Source organism: Pseudoliparis swirei, chromosome 7, assembly GCF_029220125.1.
Source record: "Pseudoliparis swirei isolate HS2019 ecotype Mariana Trench chromosome 7, NWPU_hadal_v1, whole genome shotgun sequence".
Taxonomy (NCBI): domain Eukaryota; kingdom Metazoa; phylum Chordata; class Actinopteri; order Perciformes; family Liparidae; genus Pseudoliparis; species Pseudoliparis swirei.
The window spans coordinates 25,045,577-25,068,733 of record NC_079394.1 but is presented as its reverse complement, the minus strand read 5'-3'; the positions used below and the strand labels follow the sequence as shown (position 1 = coordinate 25,068,733).

The window sequence follows — 23,157 nt, the reverse complement described above, 5'->3', positions numbered from 1 at the left end:
CAGGTCAGCATGAAGGTGTTAGCGTTGCTCATTCCCATTCATCCAGACTGTCGTACAGCTGGTCACGTCAGGCAGCCACCCAATTCTCATAGAAGGCCATAATGTCCTCCGGCGAGTTAAATGTGTGGTTGTCTCCTTTAGACATAAGCTTCAGACGAGTTGTACACCGCAGATGATGTTGCACACCTGTCTGGTTCGAGGACTCCTATCTTCTTGTCAAAGCGGCACTCAAGTCGGTGGATAGTCTCAGGTCACCTTCCTGGTTATCCAGCTCAATCCCAGCTCCCTGTCGGGGTATCGGTGAAGTACGAGAAGACAATCTGCCTCGCCGAGAGTGCGGCGCGTTGTATCCAGCTGATGTGGAGATGTTAAGACGTCCGGGCTCATATTATCGCTCAGTAGCCTGGACACGAACGTGATCGGGTCTTCAGATCCTTGAGGTCGCGTGAGTGTGGGTGGAGAGGAAGTCCTCCAGTCGGGAGAACAGGGAGGCAACCGTTCAAAGTTATCGCCCGCTAAGTTTTAATATACTAAATCTTGATTGAGTGTCATTATATCTTCTTTCATATTAGCCTGGTGTTTGGCCAGTTCTGATATTAAAAGGATCACGAGGAATGTTTCAGCGATGGCGAAGTCAAGAGGCTCGTTGTTGTTGTTGTTGTTCTGAGCAGCTGCAGCTTCCCTTACTAAATATGCTACATGTGGTTACTGTCTATAAACTAGCTGAAGCAGCAGTTCTGTCAAAGTTAATGGACGCTAATCCCAAGGATTGTACGAGTAGGTTTCAATTTGTTTGTGAAAATATAACAAGGGAGATCCATTGACTGACTTCGTTTTTCAGCATTGTTTGGAACACGATCATTTTTGCAGTTAGTGGTTTGTATTTAATAGGCTATAAAATGAAAAACCCAAATAATGCTCTCTAATCTTAAAGCTCTGTGACGGATGTGTCATCAGGAAGCACACAAACACCCTTTATGCTAAACGTTGTGTACCTTGCCTGCTGGATGGCGTCCACCCATTCATCGCACTCGCTCTCCTCATCCGTCCGAAGCTCCAGAGGCTTCTGTCCATCGTGCCCGAACACGATGAGGAAGTAGTGCTGAGGAGAGAGGAAGAGAAAAGAGACGTTTACATGTGTGACCCCGACACCCGAACGCAACGCCAGACTAACATGAAAAGAGTTTTCTTAAGACGTGATTACAGAAACAAAAGGGTATCTATCAAACTGCACAACTTGATAGAGCGACTAGTAACAGACTCCTCTTAACCCTCCTGTTACCTTCGGGTCGATTTGACCCCATTCAATGTTTAATGTCGGTCTTCTTTCGGGTCAATTTGACCCCAGGCTGTTTTTCACTGTGTCAAACATATAAGAAATATCAACTTTTTTATATATTTAAAGGGCTATTTAGGTAGTCAACAAACAAACATAAAGTACCTCACACTTAAACTTGGAAAACAATATTAATTCTAATAATTTTCTGGAGGTTTTAATTGCTGGGGTCAAATTGACCCCAAGGGTAAAATATGTCAGTAAATATAAAGTTAACAGGAGGGTTAAACATCGAATGGGGTCAAATTGACCCTACGGTAACAGGAGGGTTAAAAGTGAGTCCTTGAGAAGCAAAGGAAGAGCCAGAATGCATCCTGGGGGAGCGGGAGGGGGCCCTGACACCCGAACACAACGCCACCCCTCGGCTGTGCCGACAGTGTCATTTTACAGCACAGGGTGCTTTGAGGTGCGCGCCACAGAACCGTCCGACATCCGGCACACACAGATGGGAGAGTGGCTACGTTTGCGCTTCACACGCTCTTCTTGCCCAGATTCTTCCCGTATGAAGACCTCACATGGAACAGGCAGAGCACACCGGCACAGTGAGGCAGGACGGGGGTGTTACAGATTGCTTCCCTTCTCCAACAACCGATTATCCTCATCATCATCAATTAGCCCCCTCTCTCCCTCTCTCTCTCTCCCTCCCTCTCTCTCTCTCTCTCTCTCTTTCTCCCTCTCTCATATTTCATGTCTGTCTCGTTTATTACTCTGATGAATTTCCGGAGCCTCTGCCTTCAAAATGCTTCGCCACGTTTACACAAAGACACATGCCTCTACATGCCACACACCAACAGTAGCACGCGCACACACACAAACACACAGACACACATACACACACACATACCAGGCATTATGTGAAGCGATAGGCTTTTATTCAAATGGTCATGTCCTGGGGCACTGGGTTACCAGAAGAGGTGCTATTCTTAGTCAGAGAAGACTGAGTTCTGCATGGACTTTCTCTCTCTCCTCCTCCTCCTCTCTTCTCATCATCCAACCACCTCTCTCTTCCTCTTCTCTCTCTCTCTCTTTGCACTTCACCTATCATCCCACTCCGCCTCCTCTGCCCAGCTCGAATAGCATCCTCACATCTCTTGTTGTCGAAAACCCACACCCACTCCACCTCCATCCCCACATCCCTCCATCCTCCCCTTGTGTCTCTCTCAGTAAGGGTTCGGTGAACCATACTGATTCCAGAGGAGAGACGTTTACCCTGCAGGAGCGTGGACGAGACTGAGATATAGGCTGGGGAGAGAGTCTCCAAGGTGATTGGCACACACACTCAGAGACCTTCCTCCATCTCCGTCCTCCTATCTCTGCCATCGCTGTCATTTAGATTCCCTGGCTGGTTGGATTGTATCACATCAACAATAATCTGTGCTCTAACAGTCTTTGACGGAGAGAAAGCGGGACGGAGCAGGGACAAGAGAGGGAGCAGTTACATAATATTTCCTAACCGAGTACATATTTCAAAATTATGCCACCGCCTAACAAGATAACATTTCCATGGCAACGCAATATCCGACGCTTCGACCGTGTTTTGCCTTTCTGTTTTCTGCTCTTCAACAATGGCTCTCTACATCTCTTCATCTCATGCTTTATCGTTCCGTCATGTAATTTAAGACGCCAGAAGAAAGTGAAAGTGAAACAATTTTGCACATTTCTGAGATCCAGATGGATATTCATGCACATGTGAGATAATCAAAAGGATGGCTCTAATGGCTCCGGATGTTTACGGAGAACGTTATACATCAGGATGTATAATATAGCTGCATTTTATATCCCTAATAAAGTGGATAGTGGATACACACAAACATGTTCTCACATTGCTGGGATTGGTTCACATGATTGCTTTGATTATACAGATGTTACTGTAGTCACATATACGAGAATGATGATGAAAGCCGAAATGCTTTTCTCCTACTAAGAAATTGTTGTAGCATATATATATATATATATATATATATATATATATATATATATAATATATATATACATATATATATATGCTACGACAACAATGTGGAAGAAATATATATATATATATATATATTATACACTTAAACATAATACTTAACATATATATATATATATAATATGTATATATATAAAATAATACACTTAACACACATATATATTTATATGTGTTAAGTGTATTATTTGTATATTTAATTAATAAAAGTAACAAAAGTAAAAGCACTCATTATGAGGCAGACTGACCTTAGCAGTGTCCTATTTAATTAATATTAAATTAAAATGTAGTATGAAGCAAATATCAAATTGGTTGATTTTTGTAATATCAGATATGTTTTTGTATGTCAGATCTTCATCTGTGGAGCACTAGTATTGCTATAGAGCTTTTGTTATGAGTGTTTTGTCCGTGTCTTTCATGCAGAAGGGCAAAGCGGTGTGCCCACAAAGGCGGTGGAGAAGAAGAAGCTAGTGAACATGGATTTAAACAATGTACAATTTTAAATATTCAAAGGGTTCAAATACAATTCCTTCCTCATAAAACATTTGCACTGGTTTGTTCGACTCTGCGGGTGCACACCGTGTTTCGGTGAGCGCTAACTGTGTTGGTTTAAGACGAAAGAAAAATCCAATTTGAATATCCCGTTTTCTCATTATACATCAGCTTAACTTAAAAGTGCTCCGTGTGTATGTTTAAGTGAATGAAATTAGCTTCCTATTCCCACTTGTGTATATATATGTACAATATATATATGTACATATATTCAGTTTTACCTCCGATACTCCTATTTGGTGCAGCGGTGACCCAATTGGCCCCAGGCAATCATTAAAGTTTAATGGTATCACATCCTTTATAGCGGATTTTACATCGCGCTGGACCTCATGGCATTGAAAACATTAACAATGCAGAGCAATGAAATACTTTGTAGCGCTGCACCGTGTCCTCGTTCGTCGAGGAGCAACACAGAAAAAGCAGCGAGAGGTCCGTCTCTCTCTGCGAGCTGTGAACACGCAGCTTCCCAACAGCGACATTCAGGACCACCGGCGTGCGCTCCCTTCAAATCAGCTCAGCTGTAGCCTCCGTCCCTCAGGGCCTCCGCTGCACTGTATGAGATTGCATTTACACAAATAAAGGCGGAGAGCAAAAAGCAAAAGAAACAAAGAAACAAGAGGTATTTTCATTCTTTTCACATCAGCGACGACCAATTTATCATTCACCTTTGTTTTTCTTTTTTGGCCTGATCCGAGGAAAAGCTTTTACATAAATTGAGTCGGGAACTGACAGCGCGACACAAAGGAGTGTGTTTACCACCACTGAGCAAGACACGCAGGCACAATGAAGGGACGTCTTGCTATTCAGAAGCGATTTGGGGGGTCAGTCATTTAAAACATGCATGTTGAGAGGACAGCAGTATGCAGTGAGACGACTTTTCACCGCCCGACACAGACGGAACATCAGCAGATTAAAATCTGCCGTGCACACTCTGCGATTCATGGTGCTTTGATGAAATACTTTTGCCTTTATTAAAGATTAAAGAGTCAAAGATGAAACTGGACTTGGTGGTGAGAGATTTATCAAACAAACGACGGCTTTGGGGATCCAGAAATACTAATGCGTTATAAATATTTAAAAGCGGATGACATCATGTCGGGATCCACTGGTGATCCGGGGACTGGAATAGCAGCTAATGATGCAGCAGTGCTGTTATGTGCACTGATGAGAGGCCAAGTTGTGGTGTACAGTATTACAGATGGACCTCAGGTTTTTTTTCTTATTATTTTGACTCTCGGCCTTTTAAAGCAACTGGCATTTTACTGCTTTGCTGTTGTTGACTTCAGAAAGAGGCTAAATGTGTACACACAGAGTACTGAAAGGCTAAATAACAATGAAGAAAATGCAGCTACATAGAGCACTCTCTGTTACAACCCTGTACACTCAAAGAGGTGTTCTCAAAGACTCAAGGCACCCAGAAACAATGCATTGTGGGACAGTTGAGGAAAATTACTTCCCATACTCAGAAATTACCAGTATGAGTGTACTCGGGGCATTAAAGCGTGCTTGAGTTGTATAATTTTATCACATTGAACATGGAGTTTAAATGTAATGTTTTTTTAATGTTTCGTGTTTGTTTTATAATGATAATTTTTAAATATACTGCAGACGTTGCTCATTGCAATTGATTGTACAAGTTTCAAATGTTTTCTATTTTCATATCGTGCTTGTACTGAATGAATGGACCAGAAGTGAGAAAAACAAAATTACACTCCTCCGCCACCTTTCTAAGACACGGCGGTTTGCAATTGGTTGACCAAACTAAAAGTTACTCTACATAAATAATTGGATTAAAGCTATAAACTTTGTGATTTTACTTTGTGGTGCAGGGGGAACCAATCACCGGTTGGCTCATCGAATGTCCTTCGACGTGAGTATTTGCATTTCACACGTGACACGAGTCTCATCCTATTCTATAGATCCATATGTGCTGATTACAAAGTCGGAAGGGAAAATAAATCATGAACCAGCTGTTTTAATACAATGTGCACTGGATGCTGAAGTATAATGCGTCCCCCCCACTGCACTGCTGTGGTGAGGCAGGGACTGCACACTGAGTCCCGCAGGGTAATAATTACTAGTACAGAGGAGTACAACAGAGAGGAGGCCAGATGAATGTGTGTGTAGGTGGGACTTTAGTGAGAGATGATACAATCCATACACTGGATTTTCTGAGTGTGTGTGTGTGTGTGGGAATTTAAAAGAATAGAAGCAAACTGAACATGAGGTGAACAGAACCACATGTAGTTATTGTGAACCGTTGTGAATGCAGAGCTAATCTCAAACCACCTGTAATCGGCGTTCTCACGGAGGAGTAATAACTCAAAAATATCATCGTTGGCTTCATATTCACGACAAATATTAATTATTTAGGTTTTATTTAGGTCTACATAGACACAATATACAAAGGGGAAACCCGCCTACTTTGATTAAAAAACACAAAAAAGACACAACAAGAGTCATTAAAAAGGTGCATACACTATTATTTGTAACACTGTGGGTGTTTTTCTAAATAACTAAGATATATTGCAGATAGAATTCGCCATCAGATTGAAAATGATGGCGTGTCCGTAATAGAGCGTAAGATATGTTCCAGGCAGTCGTTATAAGAGGCAAGAAGGGATGTGGGTTCACTTTTCCATCCACCAGTCTACTGCATCAGACTCAATCTGCCTCTCCCATTCCTGTCGTTTCTCAGCGCCTGTCACGTTCCCAGGGGGGCAATAGTGTCTTTCTTGTGCCAAATGAAGCTCTTAGGACGAGCACAAAGAAACAAACCCCCTTACGTCATGAAAGCCTTGTGCATTTAAATAATATAATTGTGACCTTATTTATTGTCGGCTGCTGCGTGCACAACCCATGCATCTTCTTTAATAAGTGGCCAGGTGTCAGCCATCATACCTGCCATGATAAATACCGTCGTAGAGAATGTGCTTATTTGCATTTCTGCCGCGATCGATAAAGGCGACACATTAGGCTGCCAGCAGCCAATTAGCTTAGCTTAGTATGAACACTGGAAAGAGGGCGAACCAGCTAGCGTGGCTCTGTTGAAAGTTAACAGCACCTCTAAAGCTAAGTCAGCTTGTTGTATCTTGTTTTTTAAATCCACACTAAAGCCAATTTTATGAGGCCCTCCGAGAGTTTCCTCTGGTTGCGGCCTCCCGGGGAGGACAGGACTCGAGGTAATACAGCACACAGTAACTTCCTGTAAAGCGAAGACATTCAGCTCGGCCTTCGCTTGGAAGGTTCAAAGAACAGTTTGCCATTCTGGTAAATGTGCTCATTCGCTCTCTTAAAATGAGATTATCGCTTCCACTCTAGTGTCCGTACGGTAAATAGGAAGTTATGATCACCAACCAGTTAGCTTAGCTTAGCTTAAAAAAGAACCTCAGCAGGACAACAAGATTCAAGAAGTCGCTGCGTCACATGACTACCTCTATTAAAGTAAAAGTGTACATTGACATGTTCCGTTATTGTACAGTTTATACAAAGGTGCTGTACGGTGTTCATGAGCTTTGGAGGTGGTGTCAGTGGATCGTGTTTCCGTTGGATGGAGCCAAGCTAGTTCACACTCTTCATGCTAAGCTAAGTTTGCAAGAGAGCGAAAAAGAATATTTCCCCAAATGGCAAACTATTGTTTCCTTTAAAATGCTTTCTTTGAGGACAGCCAGCACAACTATCTTAAATATGTGTATAAACTAACATGAGATGTGAACGCAAATGTGGCAGTTTCTTTTTTAACCTGGGCTCACCTTTCCCTCTTATTTCTATCCCTATTAGGATATATTCTGATCCAGAAAAACAGACGTAAATGTACAAAACATGAAGCCGCCAGCGGGACTTCATGTACCCACAGAATCCACCTGATGATGAGCATCTAATGCAGCAATCACTCAATCAACATCCCACTTCCTGCTGTGTCTTCATTGCCCTCCATGCTATTCACTTCCTCCGCAGAATTTTTTACAATAAAGTACAGGGCTGTCTCCATCTATAACACACATGCACACACACACACACACACACACACACACGCACACACACACACACACACACACACACACAGTCCATATACTAATAATGGTTGTGCCTGCCTCAGACCACTCTGATCAGGGATTACCTGTCTTTATATCTGGAGATTAAACAGATTAGTCGTCACCCCCTCTGTTCACTTTCGCTGCCGTCCTCCTAGTCTCGATAAATCATAATGAAAAAGAACATTCATACACACACATGCAATATATAGTTATTATCAAGCTTTCTCCAATCTTACTCATTTGTTGCTTTCCAGTCAGTCCATCACTCGGAGGAATAACGCAATGGATGCTGGATTGGAAATGTTGCTCTACGACTCCCAGAGTGCAACAGCTGAGGGGTCTAAACTCGCCGTAAATCAGTTTGACTATATTCTGGAGGATTGTCAGTGTGCCGAGCCGAACCCGATCTGGTAACATACGGTGCTCATAAACCCGGCTCAGACAGCAACAACAAAGATGAAACTACTTGACAATCCTATTACCTGACACTATAGTTTATGTTATAGCCCTTTGCGTTTGTTTGTGTGTGTGCGTTTGTTTGTGTGTGTGTGTGTGCGTTTGTTTGTTTGTGTGTGTGTGTGTGCGTTTGTTTGTGTGTGTGTGTGCGTTTGTTTGTGTGTGTGTGTGTGTATGTGTACGTGCATTTGTTTGTGTGTGTGTGTGTGCGTTTGTTTGTGTGTGTGTGCGTTTGTTTGTTTGTGTGTGTGTGTGTATGTGTATGTGCGTTTGTTTGTTTGTGTGTGTGTGTGCGTTTGTTTGTTTGTGTGTGTGTGTGTGTGTGCGTTTGTTTGTGTGTGTGTGCGTTTGTTTGTTTGTGTGTGTATGTGTATGTGCGTTTGTTTGTTTGTGTGTGTGTGTGTGCGTTTGTTTGTGTGTGTGTGTGTGTGCATTTGTTTGTGTGTGTGTGTGTGCGTTTGTTTGTTTTAGGGCTGTCAATCGATTAAAAAAAATTAACTAATTAATCGCACCTTTTGAAATTGCGATTAATTAATCGCGATTAATCGCGATTAATCGCGATTAATCGCAATTAAAAGTTAAAAGTTAAAAGTTCATTCTTTTTAAAGACAAAACTTCACACAGAGCTGTGTTTTCAAAGAGGCTCCTACATATACAGTGCCAGCGAGGTATTTAATATCGTGGATGATAAATTGTTTCTTCAGTGAAACATCAGATTAGTAAAAAAAAAGAAGTATATTGAGACCCCATTGGTCCTGTCATCTTTAACATTGAACACAGCAGAACCAGTGGCCTTGGTAACTGACTGACATTCACATATGTCACGTTAACCCTCTGGAGGCTGAGGGCATTTTATACATTTTACAAAAAAAATTAAATTCACCGTTTAACCCTTGTGTTGCCTTCGGGTCATTTTGACCCGAATCAATATGACACCCTCCTGCCGCCTTCGGGTTAATTTGACCCCATTCAATGTTTAATGTCGGTGTTCTTTCGGTAGTCAACAAACAAACATAAAGTGCCTCACACTTAAACTTGGAAAACAATATTAATTCTAATAATTTTCTGGAGGTTTTAATTGCTGGCGTCAAATTGAACCCAAAGGGTAAAATATGTTAGTAAATATAAAGGTAACAGGAGGGTGAAACATTGAATCGGGTCAAAATGACCCAAAGGCGGGGAGGGTTAATATTTAATCGGTCAAAATGACCCAAAGGCAACACAAGGGTTAAAAGTGTTTCCCTTCTTTTTAAAGACAAAACTTCACACAGAGCTGTGTTTTCAAAGAGGCTCCTACATATAAAGTGCCAGCGAGGTATTTAATATCGTGGATGATAAATTGTTTCTTCAGTGAAACATCAGATTAGTAAAAAAAAAAGTATATTGAGACCCCATTGGTCCTGTCATCTTTACCACTGAACAGCAGAACCAGTGGCCTTGATAACTGACTGACATTCAGATATGTCACGTTAACCCTCTGGAGGCTGGGGGCATTTTATACATTTTACAAAATAAATTAAATTCACCGTTTAAAGTCTTTTGCATGTGACACACCCCCACGTGTTATACATCAAACATTCCAGAACAATCTCAGCTCTGAAATGAGCCTCATTGTCCTCGCGCCGTGTCCTCTGGTTCTCTGACTGACAGGCTGCTAAATGAGCCTAACCTGTGAGGTGGGAGGTCCTTTGTGATTTACTGAGTGTTCATTGGTTTTTTTCCCCCCGAAATGTTGACAGACAAACGGATTGACCAATCACGTTGAAGGTTTCGTGTGTCGCGTTCTTTCCGCGCCGCGTCACCCGACACGTCGCCCCTCTGTGTCTCAGAGGGGGAGACGGGAGGAAGGAGGAAACCCGACTGATTCATCCACGAGTTTAACTGATTTCTGCTCCTTATTTTCGCGGAGAAATGATTGTTTTAAAAACGGAAACAGTGTCAAACCGTACTGCCGCGGTTTAAAAAAAAAAAAAACTTGCGTTAATTGCGTTAAAATATTTTAGTGCGTTAACGCGGCCAAATTAATCGCATAGATTAACGCGTTAACGCTGACAGCCCTAGTTTGTTTGTTTGTGTGTGTGTGTGCGTTTGTTTGTGTGTGTGTATGTGTGTGTTTATTTGTTTGTGTGTGTGTGTGTTTGTTTGTTTGTTTGTGTGTGTGTGTTTGTTTGTGTGTGTGTGTGTGTGTGTGCGTTTGTTTGTGTGTGTGCGTTTGTTTGTGTGTGTGCGTTTGTTTGTGTGTGTGTGTGTGTGTGCGTTTGTTTGTGTGTGTGTGCGTTTGTTTGTGTGTGTGTGTGTGTGTATGTGTACGTGCGTGCCTGCATGTGTGTGTGTGTGTGTGCGTGCCACCACTCCACATCAGCACCTACTCCACACGTACTCATACCGGGTGAACTCCCTCCTCTGCCTTACTTGACTGACACGTTTTATCAATTATTTCTAGCCCTGCAAAATGCAGCTTGGCCGATTCGCCGTTTGAGTAGCGCAGGGGTGTACATTTTGGATTTCTGGAGCTTTTTGCTGAAACGTCTCTGAAGGTGGGCAGTGGGAGAGAAACCAAACAATGAGCTAAAATACACTAAAAAGCTCCGTTGAGCTGATAATAATTATATTGTGTAACTACAAGTCGGCGCTCTCACCTCACACATACTCGTATGATGATGATTGATGATGTTAAATTATAAGAGCAGCATTAAAAGGAATAGTTTATTATGATGGGGAATCCACTTATTTGCTGTCTCGTCGAGAAGATCGATACCACGCCTGAGCGTTGAGTGTGGAGCTGTGGCCTGGAGGTTATTAGCACCGGGGCAACGGCGAGAACAGGGAGTACGTGCAAAGAAAACAAGACTGCTGTGCTTGGGGGGGGGGGGGGGGGGGGGGGGTTCTTGGAAGTAAGAGCCGACCCCTCGTTGTCCTCCCTACTTTGATTAGTGCAGCATTTCAAACGGAGGAGACAGACAACAATCCGATTGTTTTTATCCGGCACTAATGAGGTCCATATTGGCTCAAACCTTTAGCAGACTGAAGAGGAAAATGAAAAGCAGCCCACGGAGGTAAGAATCGGCTACACGTGAAGCTCTGAGAGGGACGCTGAGAGCCGTGCGAGCGTTGTAATGAGAAGTAATTACACACTCGCATGCATTGGGAAGGAGACCCTCATAAACACTCTTTACATAAGACGATGATCACACAGGACTGAGTTAACCCTCCGTTTCTCTGACCAGCCATGTGCATTACGCAAGGATGGAGGGAAGCATTGATGATGGTGGAGAGTCTTACATTAAATAAACACGGAACACAATGGTGATCCAACTCTTGGAGAAAAAACGGCTGAAAAATATATTCCTCATTCATCTTCATGCCGATACTTTAGCCTCTATTAAGACCAAGTACCGTTTTGCTCCTGAGGTGCAAAACGCAACATTTCAGAACAATAGTTCAGCAAATAAAGTTGTTTGAGAAAACACAAGGCCGAACCGTAACACACGGCTCAGTTGCTCTTCAATAAGTAAGGAGGGCTAGTTTTGATTAGTTTGCACATGTAATGCCGTCATACTCTAAACATAAACATGGCAGGGAACAAAATGTTTTGCTGCAGTACACACACACATACATCTGGCTACCGCTTAGAAGCTTCTAATATGGCCTGCTGCTTTTTCTTTTTTTTTAACATTTTCCCAACAAGTGGATCTCTCATCTTCCAAACCCACAAAAAGGAGTGCACAATGTTATAGAAAAAATAATTACACTATGCTGGAGGGAACAATAATGAATGTTGATGGTCAATAAACGCCTCACAAACACTGCAGCAAGATAAACACACACACACAAATCATCACAATCATCAAAACAGTAGGTCAAAAAACCTCAGCGCCGTCATACGAGTGGACTTTAGTTTCATCACCAGTACATTGAGTATCTTTCTGGTACCGTAGGTCTCTGCTGCATCAACCGAATCACAGCCACCCCGGACGTGTCCAGAAATGCTTTGACTCTTTCCAGCTCTTCAGCTGTGCACTCTGAGCCATGCAGTGGTCAAGCTGAGCCCTCTCAGCTTTTTGAGAACAACAATCCGACATCTTTCCTCACCAGAGAAGCCGACTGATGAATTCTGTCCACAGAGACTGACACAACTTTTCATTTTAACTGTGGGTAGCATGAGCAAACTATAAGTATTGCCTCGTGGTTGTATGACCAGGCCAGTTACAGTTTGCCCTCCCTCCATCATCTTATCCTATCAGACAGAATTAACATATGAATTATTGAGTTATGGCCCACAAAGCGTTTTGTGATGTCACCGGGACCAGGTGGATACATTATAAGAAATTAGCTGAAGGCGTTTATGGATATCACCAGAAATGGGACTGACGTGAGGTCACCGTGACCCTAACCTTTAACCTCCAAAATAAACTCATCATCGAGTCCAGGTGGAAATTCAAATCAATTCCTTAGATATCGTTCTCACGAGAATGGACCGGACGGACAGGTAAGCCGGCCACAGTTTCTGCAATGCAGGGAGGCATAAAATGACCTTCCTTTGATCCGGAGCTTTGTGGATTTAGAGCTGTCATTTCTGTTGGCCAATTTAAAATAAACAGCATTGATGTCGTCCATGATTGGTCTCAATAGGTGATGCTCCCGACCTGCAGGAAGAAAGCAACACCGTGGCCTTCGAATGGATTCGACAGGACACGACACAGGGGTGGCGATCTGGAAACAAGCGACAACGACTGCAACAGTCCTCCTCCCGGAGACCTTCAACCGACCCAACCCTCGATTGACAACTCATCAAGCTGAATCCACACTCGCCGTCCACGCTATGGAGACATGCTATCTGGAGGGCTCGTGTGTCTCTCTGAGGGCACAACAGAGAGAGAGAGTAGATGTGTGTTATTTGCGTGGCTCACTGTGGGGGTGTGACACTGCAGGTTGTTGGCAGGCTCACTCTACCCGCACAAAACAAGATGGAGAGCGAGAGAGCAACTGATGGAGGGATAAGAGGCCTTCTCTCACTTCATCCTCCACCGAAACCCAACGCAACCCGCAAGAACGGACTGGAATGATCGTTGATCGAGACTCGATCATCTAGCAACACACACACACACAAAGCCTCATAACCCAGATGAAAGTAGTCAAACAGTTATGTTACAGCAGACACGGTTTCAGCTGGGATTGTAAACAACCCAAATTAATTATCCGGGGGGGATGAAATTGCCAAGCTTACATCAGTGCGAGAGGTATAGGACCCCATGTGTCCCGCCCTCAAAAAGAGAGATTTGTCCTCCTTTCATCATTAATAATAAATGTGCCCTGCTTTACGAATACCTTGATTAAAACCACACCCGGCTCTCCTAAAGCCTCTTCCCCCATTTGCAAACATCTGGAATGAATTGTCACAAGGCGTACAGTACTATGTAAAGGGACTGACATCGACTGTAATGATAATCGGGGGCTATGTTCTGACCTCTCTCGACCCGTCACGTGACTCATTGTGATATCTCTCTAATACTTGGTCTCGTTGTGTAACTCCCTGATGCACACACGTGCACACATTCTTCCCTGAGGTCGGCGGAGACCTGGAATCAGGATTCTGTTTCCTCTGAGATTACTTTCACAAAGTCCAGGTGAGTTGTTTTGTTTGTTTTTGTTTGACTCCAGCAATGATTGTTCTTCGAGTGATGGTCTTGTGACCGATGAAGGTTTTATCAATGGAAAGCGTGTGCAAAGGGTAATTCAAATGTTTCCTAGCAACAAGATCTCCCGAGCTGTTGGCGCAACAATGCCGCGGCAACTTCCAGGAGCGCAGGCACCAACAGCCCCCCCCCCCCCCTCCCCCAAAAGAGAAAATGTATTCCCACCGCTTTGAAGTCACCTTTTTTTTCTCCGCACTGTAATTCAGACGACAAGATATCTGAGAGCACTGACCGCCCCATTGCAGTAACTAAATGAAGCACATCACATGAGTTAACGAAATCCATAAAAACATGGGAAATGTATTTCATTAAATGTAAAGATGATGTAGATGTATCGCAAGAACATATTAAATATGCATGTGATACGTATAGGGTATGAAGAGGTGTAGAGTGAACATGTGTGCTTATAACTTTATAGCTTCAATGAGGTTAAACGGATGAAAAGTCAGACTGGAAATCATTTTGACTTTGGACGAAGAGGACGTGTCGACCTTTTTCGGATTGATCCACATGAGGTGGAGTAACCTGGACCTGTGACAGGCTGTCAGGTCGTATGACCTCAGAGAAACAAAGAGTAGAAGAGAGAAATACATGGATGTGTAAGGACCTGATTTGATTTACATGTTTCTATTGAACAGATACACTGTGGGGACTCGGCACATCTGGATCTGTGGTGTCTGCTCGGGGGATGATGCACTTGAAACAAGAGGCCGAGCTGCTGCAGCCACTTCAGGCTGATGCTGCACGAGCCACTTTGCTCTTCACATGAACAGTCAATGACTTTGAACTTCATTTTTCGTGATTTTGAAAAAGGTTTCACGGGGAAAAAAACGAGCGACAGTCAATATAAATCTCGGGAAACACAATTATTTGTCATTTGATGCCAGTGTTCTTGGAGTGTGAACATTCATTCACAGCAGGGTTTGGTGGATTATCATCCCTCCTTTACAACTCTCACCTGTTTCTCCAGCGCTTCCTTCCCAGTGGTGGACATCTTGGGCGCGGATGAGCGCTCGCAGGTGCATCCTTCCAACAGGTAAATCCCGGCAGGTCTCGCGCTCTGCTCGTTCTCGGAGTAGAACAGTATGTTCTGGTAGAGGGCGAAGAACTTCTCGTGCCACCGGCTGTTCTCCGCCGTCTTCTTGCTCAGGTAGCCGCGCTTGGTCCCCTCTTTACGCGCCACCGCCGACAGAAACAGCGCGTGCCCTTCGTTGTAGCGGAGGCTCTTCTGCATTTTTGCCGCACAGTTTTTGGACGAGTAGAGAGGGGTGTGTGGGGGGGGGCGAAGGTGTGGTGGGGGGGGGGGGGGTAGCTCTCACCGCGAGCCTGGAGGGGTTTGCGTGTGAACTTTCCCCACCGGGAGACGCGCGGCGCGGCTTAGCGGCTCAGCTGCGCACCGAAAAGTTGCCCCGCTGACGGGAGCGCGTCTGCAGATGAACTCATAGGGAAGACGTCAGAGTCCCACGGACACTAGAAGAGATCCATGCTGCTCGAGCAACATAAAACGAAAATATACATGCTCCTGTAAACAAACAAACAAAGCGAGAGGCGTGTCGATCGCAATAAGGGAGAACCCTCAAGTGACACCGACTGGATAAAGTGTAATCGGCTTTGACAGTCCCTCTCTCTCTCTCTCTCCCTCTCCCTCTCTCTCTGAGTTGGCGGAATTAAAGGCGGAGCATGAGTTCTGTGTGTGTGTGTGTGTGTGTGTGTGTGTGTGTGTGTGTGTGTGTGTGTGTGTGTGTCGGTGAGGGCGTGAGAGAGCTAGAGATCTAATGCAGATTTTCCCAGTGGCAAATGTGATGATTTGTGTCAGCATCATGAACAGCGTTGTATCAAAAAGGACATACAAGGAAAGAAGACAAGTGAAGCCTCCTCGTGCTAAATGATGTTTCCTTCAGGGTTTACACCAGACCCCAATTTTTTTTTTAAAGTTCTTAATTCAAAAAGGGAGCTTCACTGATCATACACATTACCGTGTGTTTACGGGCTTGTGAAGTATGGCCGCATACATGTGAAAAGAGTTGTAAACTATTTGAGGCACTGGATGGAGCTGAATACTTTTTTTTTTAAGACCCTTAAGTGCTGTCACTCGACGCAAAGTCGGTTTGGGGCTAAAAACTAAGAGTTTTCATTTAAAAATAATAATAACTTAAAAAGAGTTGTGGAGAAAGAGGTGATCTTTACATGCTAAAGACTTAAATGCTATTCGCCACTAGAAGCACAACACTCCCAAATCCCCCAAATTATCAGCGGCCTATTTGCATTGTGGGTAATGTAGGCATCCCCATAGTGGACAAGGAAGAAGGATGTGTGGAATAAAGAACAAATCGATATACAGGACTGTCTCAGAAAATTAGAATATTGTGATGAAGTTCTTTATTTTCTGTAATGCAATTAAAAAAACAAAAATGTCATGCATTCTGGATTCATTACAAATCAACTGAAATATTGCAAGCCTTTTATTCTTTTAATATTGCTGATTATGGCTTACAGCTTAAGAAAACTCAAATATCCTATCTCTAAATATTAGAATATCATGAAAAAGTATACTAGTAGGGTATTAAACAAATCACTTGAATTGTCTAATTAACTCGAAACACCTGCAAGGGTTTCCTGAGCCTTGACAAACACTCAGCTGTTATAAATTTTTTTTTTACTTGGTCTGAGGAAATATTAAAATTTTATGAAATAGGATTTTAGAGTTTTCTTAAGCTGTAAGCCATAATCAGCAATATTAAAAGAATAAAAGGCTTGCAATATTTCAGTTGATTTGTAATGAATCCAGAATGCATGACATTTGTTTTTTTAATTGCATTACAGAAAATAAAGAACTTTATCACAATATTCTAATTTTCTGAGACAGTCCTGTATATATAGAAGTGCTGAACGCTCCATCAGAGGAGTTCTCTTTTAAGTTCAAAGGACAGCAGCGGGGACAAGTTTGTATTTTTTCCTCTCATTTAATAACCAAGCACACCAACTTTTAATGTTTTTTATTATTTACTTGTAATAGTATATGTATTACTTACTTTTAATGTGCTGTAGCTTCACATTGTGTGTATTTTATGTTCTTCTTACCACATATACTGTTGTAGATGACTTATCCTGGACAGTTTGTTATTGTTTTATGTTTGTTATTGTTTTGTGTTTGCTATTGTTTTATGTTTGTGACATGTGTGTCGCTGTCACTAGTAGGTTCCCCCCCCTAAAGCACCAATAAGCCACAAGCAGCCAGAGGGATATTTGGTAATCGGGTTTATTCCGACAGCAGACTGTGTCTCTGCTCTGCACGCTCCTCTTCCGTCTTCAGTCCATCCAGCTCCTTTTGAAGACAAAGCCTCGCAGATACACAAACACAGATTGTCATCAGCTGGTCTGATTGCCATCAGACCAGCTGATGACAATCACACCGTTCCCTGAACCACACCCCCGCTCCACCCACTCTGCAGCCGAGCCTTAACACCCCCCCCTGGCACATACCTCCACCGCCCGACTTAGGCCGGGGCAACATCCAGCCTAACCTACTCCCCCTCCCCCCCATGAGAGCGGGAGAGGAAGTCGGCCACGACCATCTGTGTACCCGGCCTATGGATCACCTTGAAATTAAAAGGCTGCAAAGCCAGATACCACCGAGTGATTCGGGCGTTGGTATCTTTCATGCGGTGGAGCCATTGGAGCGGGGCGTGGTCCGACCAGAGGGTGAATGAGCGTCCCAGGAGGTAGTAGCGCAGGGAGTCGACCGCCCACCGGATGGCGAGGCACTCCTTCTCCACCGTGCTGTACCTGCCCTCCCTCTCCGATAGCTTGCGGCTGATGTACAGCACGGGGCGGTCAAACCCCTACCTGCTGGGACAAAACGGCCCCCAGCCCTCTGTTCGACGCATCAGTCTGCAGAGTAAACGGGAGAGAGAAGTTAGGTGTGTGAAGGAGTGGTTCCCCACAGAGAGCTTGCTTTACCTCCTCAAACACCAACTGGCACCGCTCCGTCCACTGGACCGGATCTGAGGCACCTTTCCGGGTCAGGTCAGTCATGGGGCTGGTCAGCGCCGCAAAGTTCGGGATGAACCGCCTGTAATAGCCCGCCAGCCCCAAAAACTGCCTCACCTCTTTTTTAGTCTTGGGCCGCGGGCAGGCTGCGATGGCGGCGGTCTTGTCCACCTGAGGGCGCACCTGCCCGGCGCCCAAGTGGTACCCCAGATACCGTACCTCCCTCCGTCCAACTGCACACTTCCCGGGTTGGTCGTAAGCCCCGCCTGCCTCAGGGACTCCAGCACCGCGCCCACCCGCTGCACATGCTCCGCCCAGGCGGTGCTGTGTATGATCACATCATCCAGGTAGGCGGCAGCATATTCAGCATGCGGACGCAGCACCCGGTCCATGAGGCGTTGAAAGGTGGCCGGGGCCCCGAACAACCCAAAGGGAAGCGTGGTGAATTGGTATAACCCAAACGGAGTGGAGAAGGCCGTTTTTTCCTTAGACTCTGGCGACAGAGGAATCTGCCAGTAGCCCTTGGTTAAATCCAGTGTCGTAAAGAAACGCGCAGTGCCCAGTCGGTCCAGGAGCTCGTCGACCCGGGCATCGAGGAAGCATCGAACCGTGACACATCGTTCACCCTGCGATAGTCCACGCAGAACCGAATAGACCCATCCTTCTTGACCACAAGAACAATGGGACTACACCAGGCACTGTGAGACTTCTATTACCCCCATCTCCAGCATTGCAGCCAATTCCCGCTGAACCACCTTTCTCTTGTGTTCAGGTAACCTGTAGGGTCGTAACCGCACCGTCACGCCCGGAGGAGTCTCAATCTCGTGCTCTATGAGGTTTGTGCGTCCTGGAAGGAGAGAGAACACATCAGCAAACTGCTTTTGCAACCGGGCAATGTCTGTTTTCTGGGTCCCGGAGAGATGGTCTTCACAAAGGAGCGAGGCCGGGTTGGTGGATTTTGGGACCTCAGGCCCCAGCTCCTCTCTCTCAGATACCGAGGACACCAGAGAAACCGACTCCGCCTCCCTCCATGCTTTTAGGAGGTTGAAGTGGTAAATCTGTGTAGCTCCGCCCCTATCAGAACACACCACCTCATAGTCGACATCCCCCACTCGCCGTGTGACCACAAAGGGCCCTTGCCACTTGGCGAGGAGTTTAGAGCTGGAAGAAGGAAGCAATACAAGTACCTTCTCTCCCGGTGTGAATTGTCTCAGCCTGGCACCTCTGTTGTACAGCCGCTGCTGACGCTCCTGGGCCTGGAGCAAATTCTCACGTGACAGCTGACCCAGTGTGTGGAGCTTTGCTCGCAGGTCCAGGACGTGTTGGATCTCGTTTTTACTGGTGCTCGGCCCCTCCTCCCAGTTTTCCTTAATGAGGTCGAGCACCCCTCGTGGAGTCCTGCCGAACAAAAGTTCAAAGGGAGAAAATCCTGTGGAGGCCTGGGGAACCTCCCGTACTGCAAACAACAGAGCGTCAAGCCATTTATCCCAATTCCGTTCATCGTCATTAATAAATTTACGGATCATGGACTTCAAAGTCTTATTCAGACGCTCCACCAGACCGTCGGTCTGTGGGTGGTACACACTGGTCCGAATAGACTTGATGCCCAGTAACCCGTAAAGTTCTCTGTGTTCTTGACATGAACTGGGTGCCCTGGTCCGTCAGAATCTCTTTCGGGATTCCGACTCGGGAGATGACCTGAAACAGCGCCTGCGCGACACTCTTTGCAGAAATGTTGCGCAAGGGCACCGCCTCCGGGTATCGTGTTGCGTAATCGACGAAGACTAACACAAAGCGATATCCGCGTGCACTCCGGTGAAATGGCCCGATGAGGTCCATAGCGATTCGCTCAAATGGAACCTCCATTAATGGCAGAGGGCGCAAAGGTGCCCTCGGAATGGCCGGAGGGTTTACCAATTGACACTCCGGGCAGGACGCACACCAACGGCGCACATCCGCCCGGATGCCCGGCCAATAGAATCGGGTCATTATCCGGTCCAGAGTCTTATCATATCCCATGTGACCAGCCATTGGGTTATAGTGAGCCGCCTGGAAAACCATTTCCCGGCGGCTCTTCGGCACCAGGAACTGGGTGCTTTCCTGCCCTGTGTGAGTGTCACGACTCACTCTGTACAGCCTGTCCCTGATCAATGTGAAGTGCGGATATGTCTGCGCTGCGTCAGGGTGCACCAGCTGACCATCAATTCGTATCACTTGGCCAAAGGCTGAGCGTAGAGTATCGTCCCGAGACTGCTCGAGTGGAAAATCTTCCATGGAGTGAAACTCGGGAGCCGGCGGAGTCTCCCTAGGAGGCTCCACCGGTTCCCCCTCCCCGTCTGCAGTGTCGGACAACCTCGCGTCACCGCTGAGCACGGCGCACACACCGCATGACCCTGTCTGCCGTGAACGCACCCCTGCAGCCTTCCCCATTAATTTATCAAAGCCCGGCCAATCTGTTCCCAAGATTAAGGGTGCGTAAGCGGAGCTAATCGCAACCTTCACGTTATGCCTTTTACCCCCATGTCTAATTTCCACTGACACTATGGGATACTCGTGAATGTCCCCATGCACACACCTTATCTTCACCCACAATGCCTCCACCAATGCCCCTGGTCGAACCAGGCTCTGGTGGATCATAGACTGTGTACAGCCGGAATCCACCATTGCCTGATGTATACCCCCCTGGATTCTTACCGGTACGCGGTACGTCGCTCCCGGACCTGGGGAGGGTGTTGGAGAGCCGGCAACCAGGATCACCTGGCCCACCTCCATCAGCGGACACTCCCGCCGGACGTGTCCGGGCTGCCCGCACCTCCAACACTCCTGCCCTGGTGTTTGAGGGACTACCTGTGGGTTGGGAAGGGTGCCGGTGTTTGCTGGGGCCGGTGTGGGTGGCGTCAGGAGCTGTGTCGGCCTGGCTGGAGCCAGTGCGCCGCCGCTGTCCACCTGACTGCTGGGATAAACCGCCAGGTGGTCCTCTGCCAGAGTGACGGCAGCCTCCAGCGATGTCGGCCGGTGGCAGCAGACCCACGTCGACGTTTCGGCCGGCAGGCCCCCAACAAACTGCTCCAGTATCACCCGTTCTGTGACTGCCTGCGCCTCTCCTGTGTCCCCGGGCTGCAGCCACCTCATCGCGGCGTCCCTCAGCCGTTGCGCGTAGGCAAACGGCCGGTCGTCGGGTCCCATCCTGGCCTCGCGAAACCTGCGCTGGTGATCCCCCGGAGTCAGACCCAGCCGATCCATCACCGCCTTTCGCACATCCTCATAACTGTGGCGTGCTGCTCGGGGAAGCCCCAGGGCCGCAGTCTGCGCCTCCCCGGTGAGTAGGGGCAGGAGGCGAATCGCCCACTCCCCCGCTGGCCAGCCGCACGCCTCCGCCACAAACTCAAAAGTTTCGAGGAACGACTGCGCGACGTCCCCCGCCGTCATTTTTTGGAGCGCCACCCCCCCCAAGGGGAAAGGTGTGGCCGCCGCCGTCTGGGCGGCGAGCAGTTCCAGGGCACGAGTCTGCTCCTTGCCTGGGCCAGGAGCTTCCCCAGTGTCTGCCGGCCTGCCTCCGCCTGGTCCTGCAGCATTGCTGCCATCCGCTCCAGCATCTGCCCCAGCTGAATCCATGGCTGGGTTGGCTGATCTGGGTGCTGCTGGCTGCTCTCCATGTGCTTTGTTTTCCCAACAAAACAAAAAAAGAAGGGCTCCACGTTTGGCTCCAGTGTGACATGTGTGTCGCTGTCACTAGTAGGTTCCCCCCCCTAAAGCACCAATAAGCCACAAGCAGCCAGAGGGATATTTGGTAATCGGGTTTATTCCGACAGCAGACTGTGTCTCTGCTCTGCACGCTCCTCTTCCGTCTTCAGTCCATCCAGCTCCTTTTGAAGACACAGCCTCGCAGATACACAAACACAGATTGTCATCAGCTGGTCTGATTGCCATCAGACCAGCTGATGACAATCACACCGTTCCCTGAACCACACCCCCGCTCCACCCACTCTGCAGCCGAGCCTTAACACCCCCCCCTGCCACAATGTTTGTTATTGTTTTGTGTTTGGTATTGTTATGTTTGTTATTGTTTTGTGTTTGTTATGGTCTGTCAAGGGATTACAGATGCAAATTAGCTGTATAGCTACAATCTGGTGCATCACATGGAGACATTTATGTTTTAACTGTACATGATCCCATTGAAATAAAGATAATAATAATAATAAGTGTCTGGTAAAGATCAAATCTGGATCAGCTGGTATATTTATTGATATTCTGGCAGTTAGGTTACAGTACAGATGATGGCGAGGTAAATCCTTTTCTCACACACACATACACACACAAACACACACTCTCACACTCTCACACGAGCAAAGAGAGCAGCAACAACCCCTCTACACCAATCAGTGCAGAGTCCCCAGTGGAACAAGTCATCACTTCTCCCTTGTCCACTCTTCTTTGAGCTCCTCTACTGGTGGCCGGCTGCTCCTCTTCTTCATGTCAAGCGTTGGACTGCAGCCACTCGGCGAGGGACGATCCGTCCGAGACGCTCAAGAGAGCCGAGAGAAGTTTCCTATTCTTCAGATTTTTCCTAAGGATAATAGACACAGAAATGTAGCTTCAACAAAATGTTGTATGTATTGTATATCCTCACATAGACTGTGGTGGTGGAGGGGGGGGAGTACAATGAAATCCCGGTTCCTAACTTCTGACAAACAGCTCAATTCCTCTATGTGCTCAGCTTGTCTTCCCTCAAAAAAAGACAAACATTTAATATAGGAAGGATTACATTGACAGAGAGGCATGGCTGTGTGTGTGTGTGTGTGTGTGTGTTGACATATTTCATATGGTGAGGATTACTTCTGGAGAGGCTTAAGCACTGAACTCCCAGCAGGCCAGCTGCTCCAGAGCGAGGAGCCGCGGCGTACGAATGTCCGCCGGTGGAAGGCCGTGTCGGGTGGAAGAGCTTCACGCCGTCGCTCTGACTGCACAAGCCGGAGAATGTGCCGCGTTCAGCTCCCTAACTCGATTGCAAGCGCCACACCTGTCTGTGCCTGGCAGCGTGTGGTTCACCGAGAGAGGGCAAACAACACGTCGGCGTTTAAGAGGAAAATATGTATCGATTTTCTCTATGAGTGTGCGCTT

At 46.3% G+C, this 23,157-nt stretch overlaps 2 protein-coding genes across 4 annotated transcripts in view; both read right to left on the bottom strand.

Moving 5' to 3' along the window:
* Positions 1-15,638, bottom strand: part of rasgrf2b (Ras protein-specific guanine nucleotide-releasing factor 2b) — a 42,256-nt gene extending 26,618 nt beyond the window's left edge. For all 3 annotated transcript variants that reach the window (XM_056420011.1, XM_056420013.1, XM_056420012.1), the window contains exons 1-2: positions 15,005-15,638; positions 996-1,102 (exon numbers count right to left, since the gene is read on the bottom strand). In XM_056420011.1, the coding sequence (XP_056275986.1) occupies positions 996-1,102; positions 15,005-15,280 (383 nt within the window). In that variant the 5' untranslated portion in view covers positions 15,281-15,638. The remainder of the gene's footprint in view (positions 1-995; positions 1,103-15,004) is intronic.
* Positions 15,639-22,257: 6,619 nt separating this feature from the next.
* Positions 22,258-23,157, bottom strand: part of msh3 (mutS homolog 3 (E. coli)) — a 38,824-nt gene continuing 37,924 nt past the window's right edge. Inside the window, exon 24 of the mRNA XM_056418403.1 lies at positions 22,258-22,603. Coding sequence (XP_056274378.1) covers positions 22,513-22,603 — 91 coding nt within the window. The 3' untranslated portion in view covers positions 22,258-22,512. The remainder of the gene's footprint in view (positions 22,604-23,157) is intronic.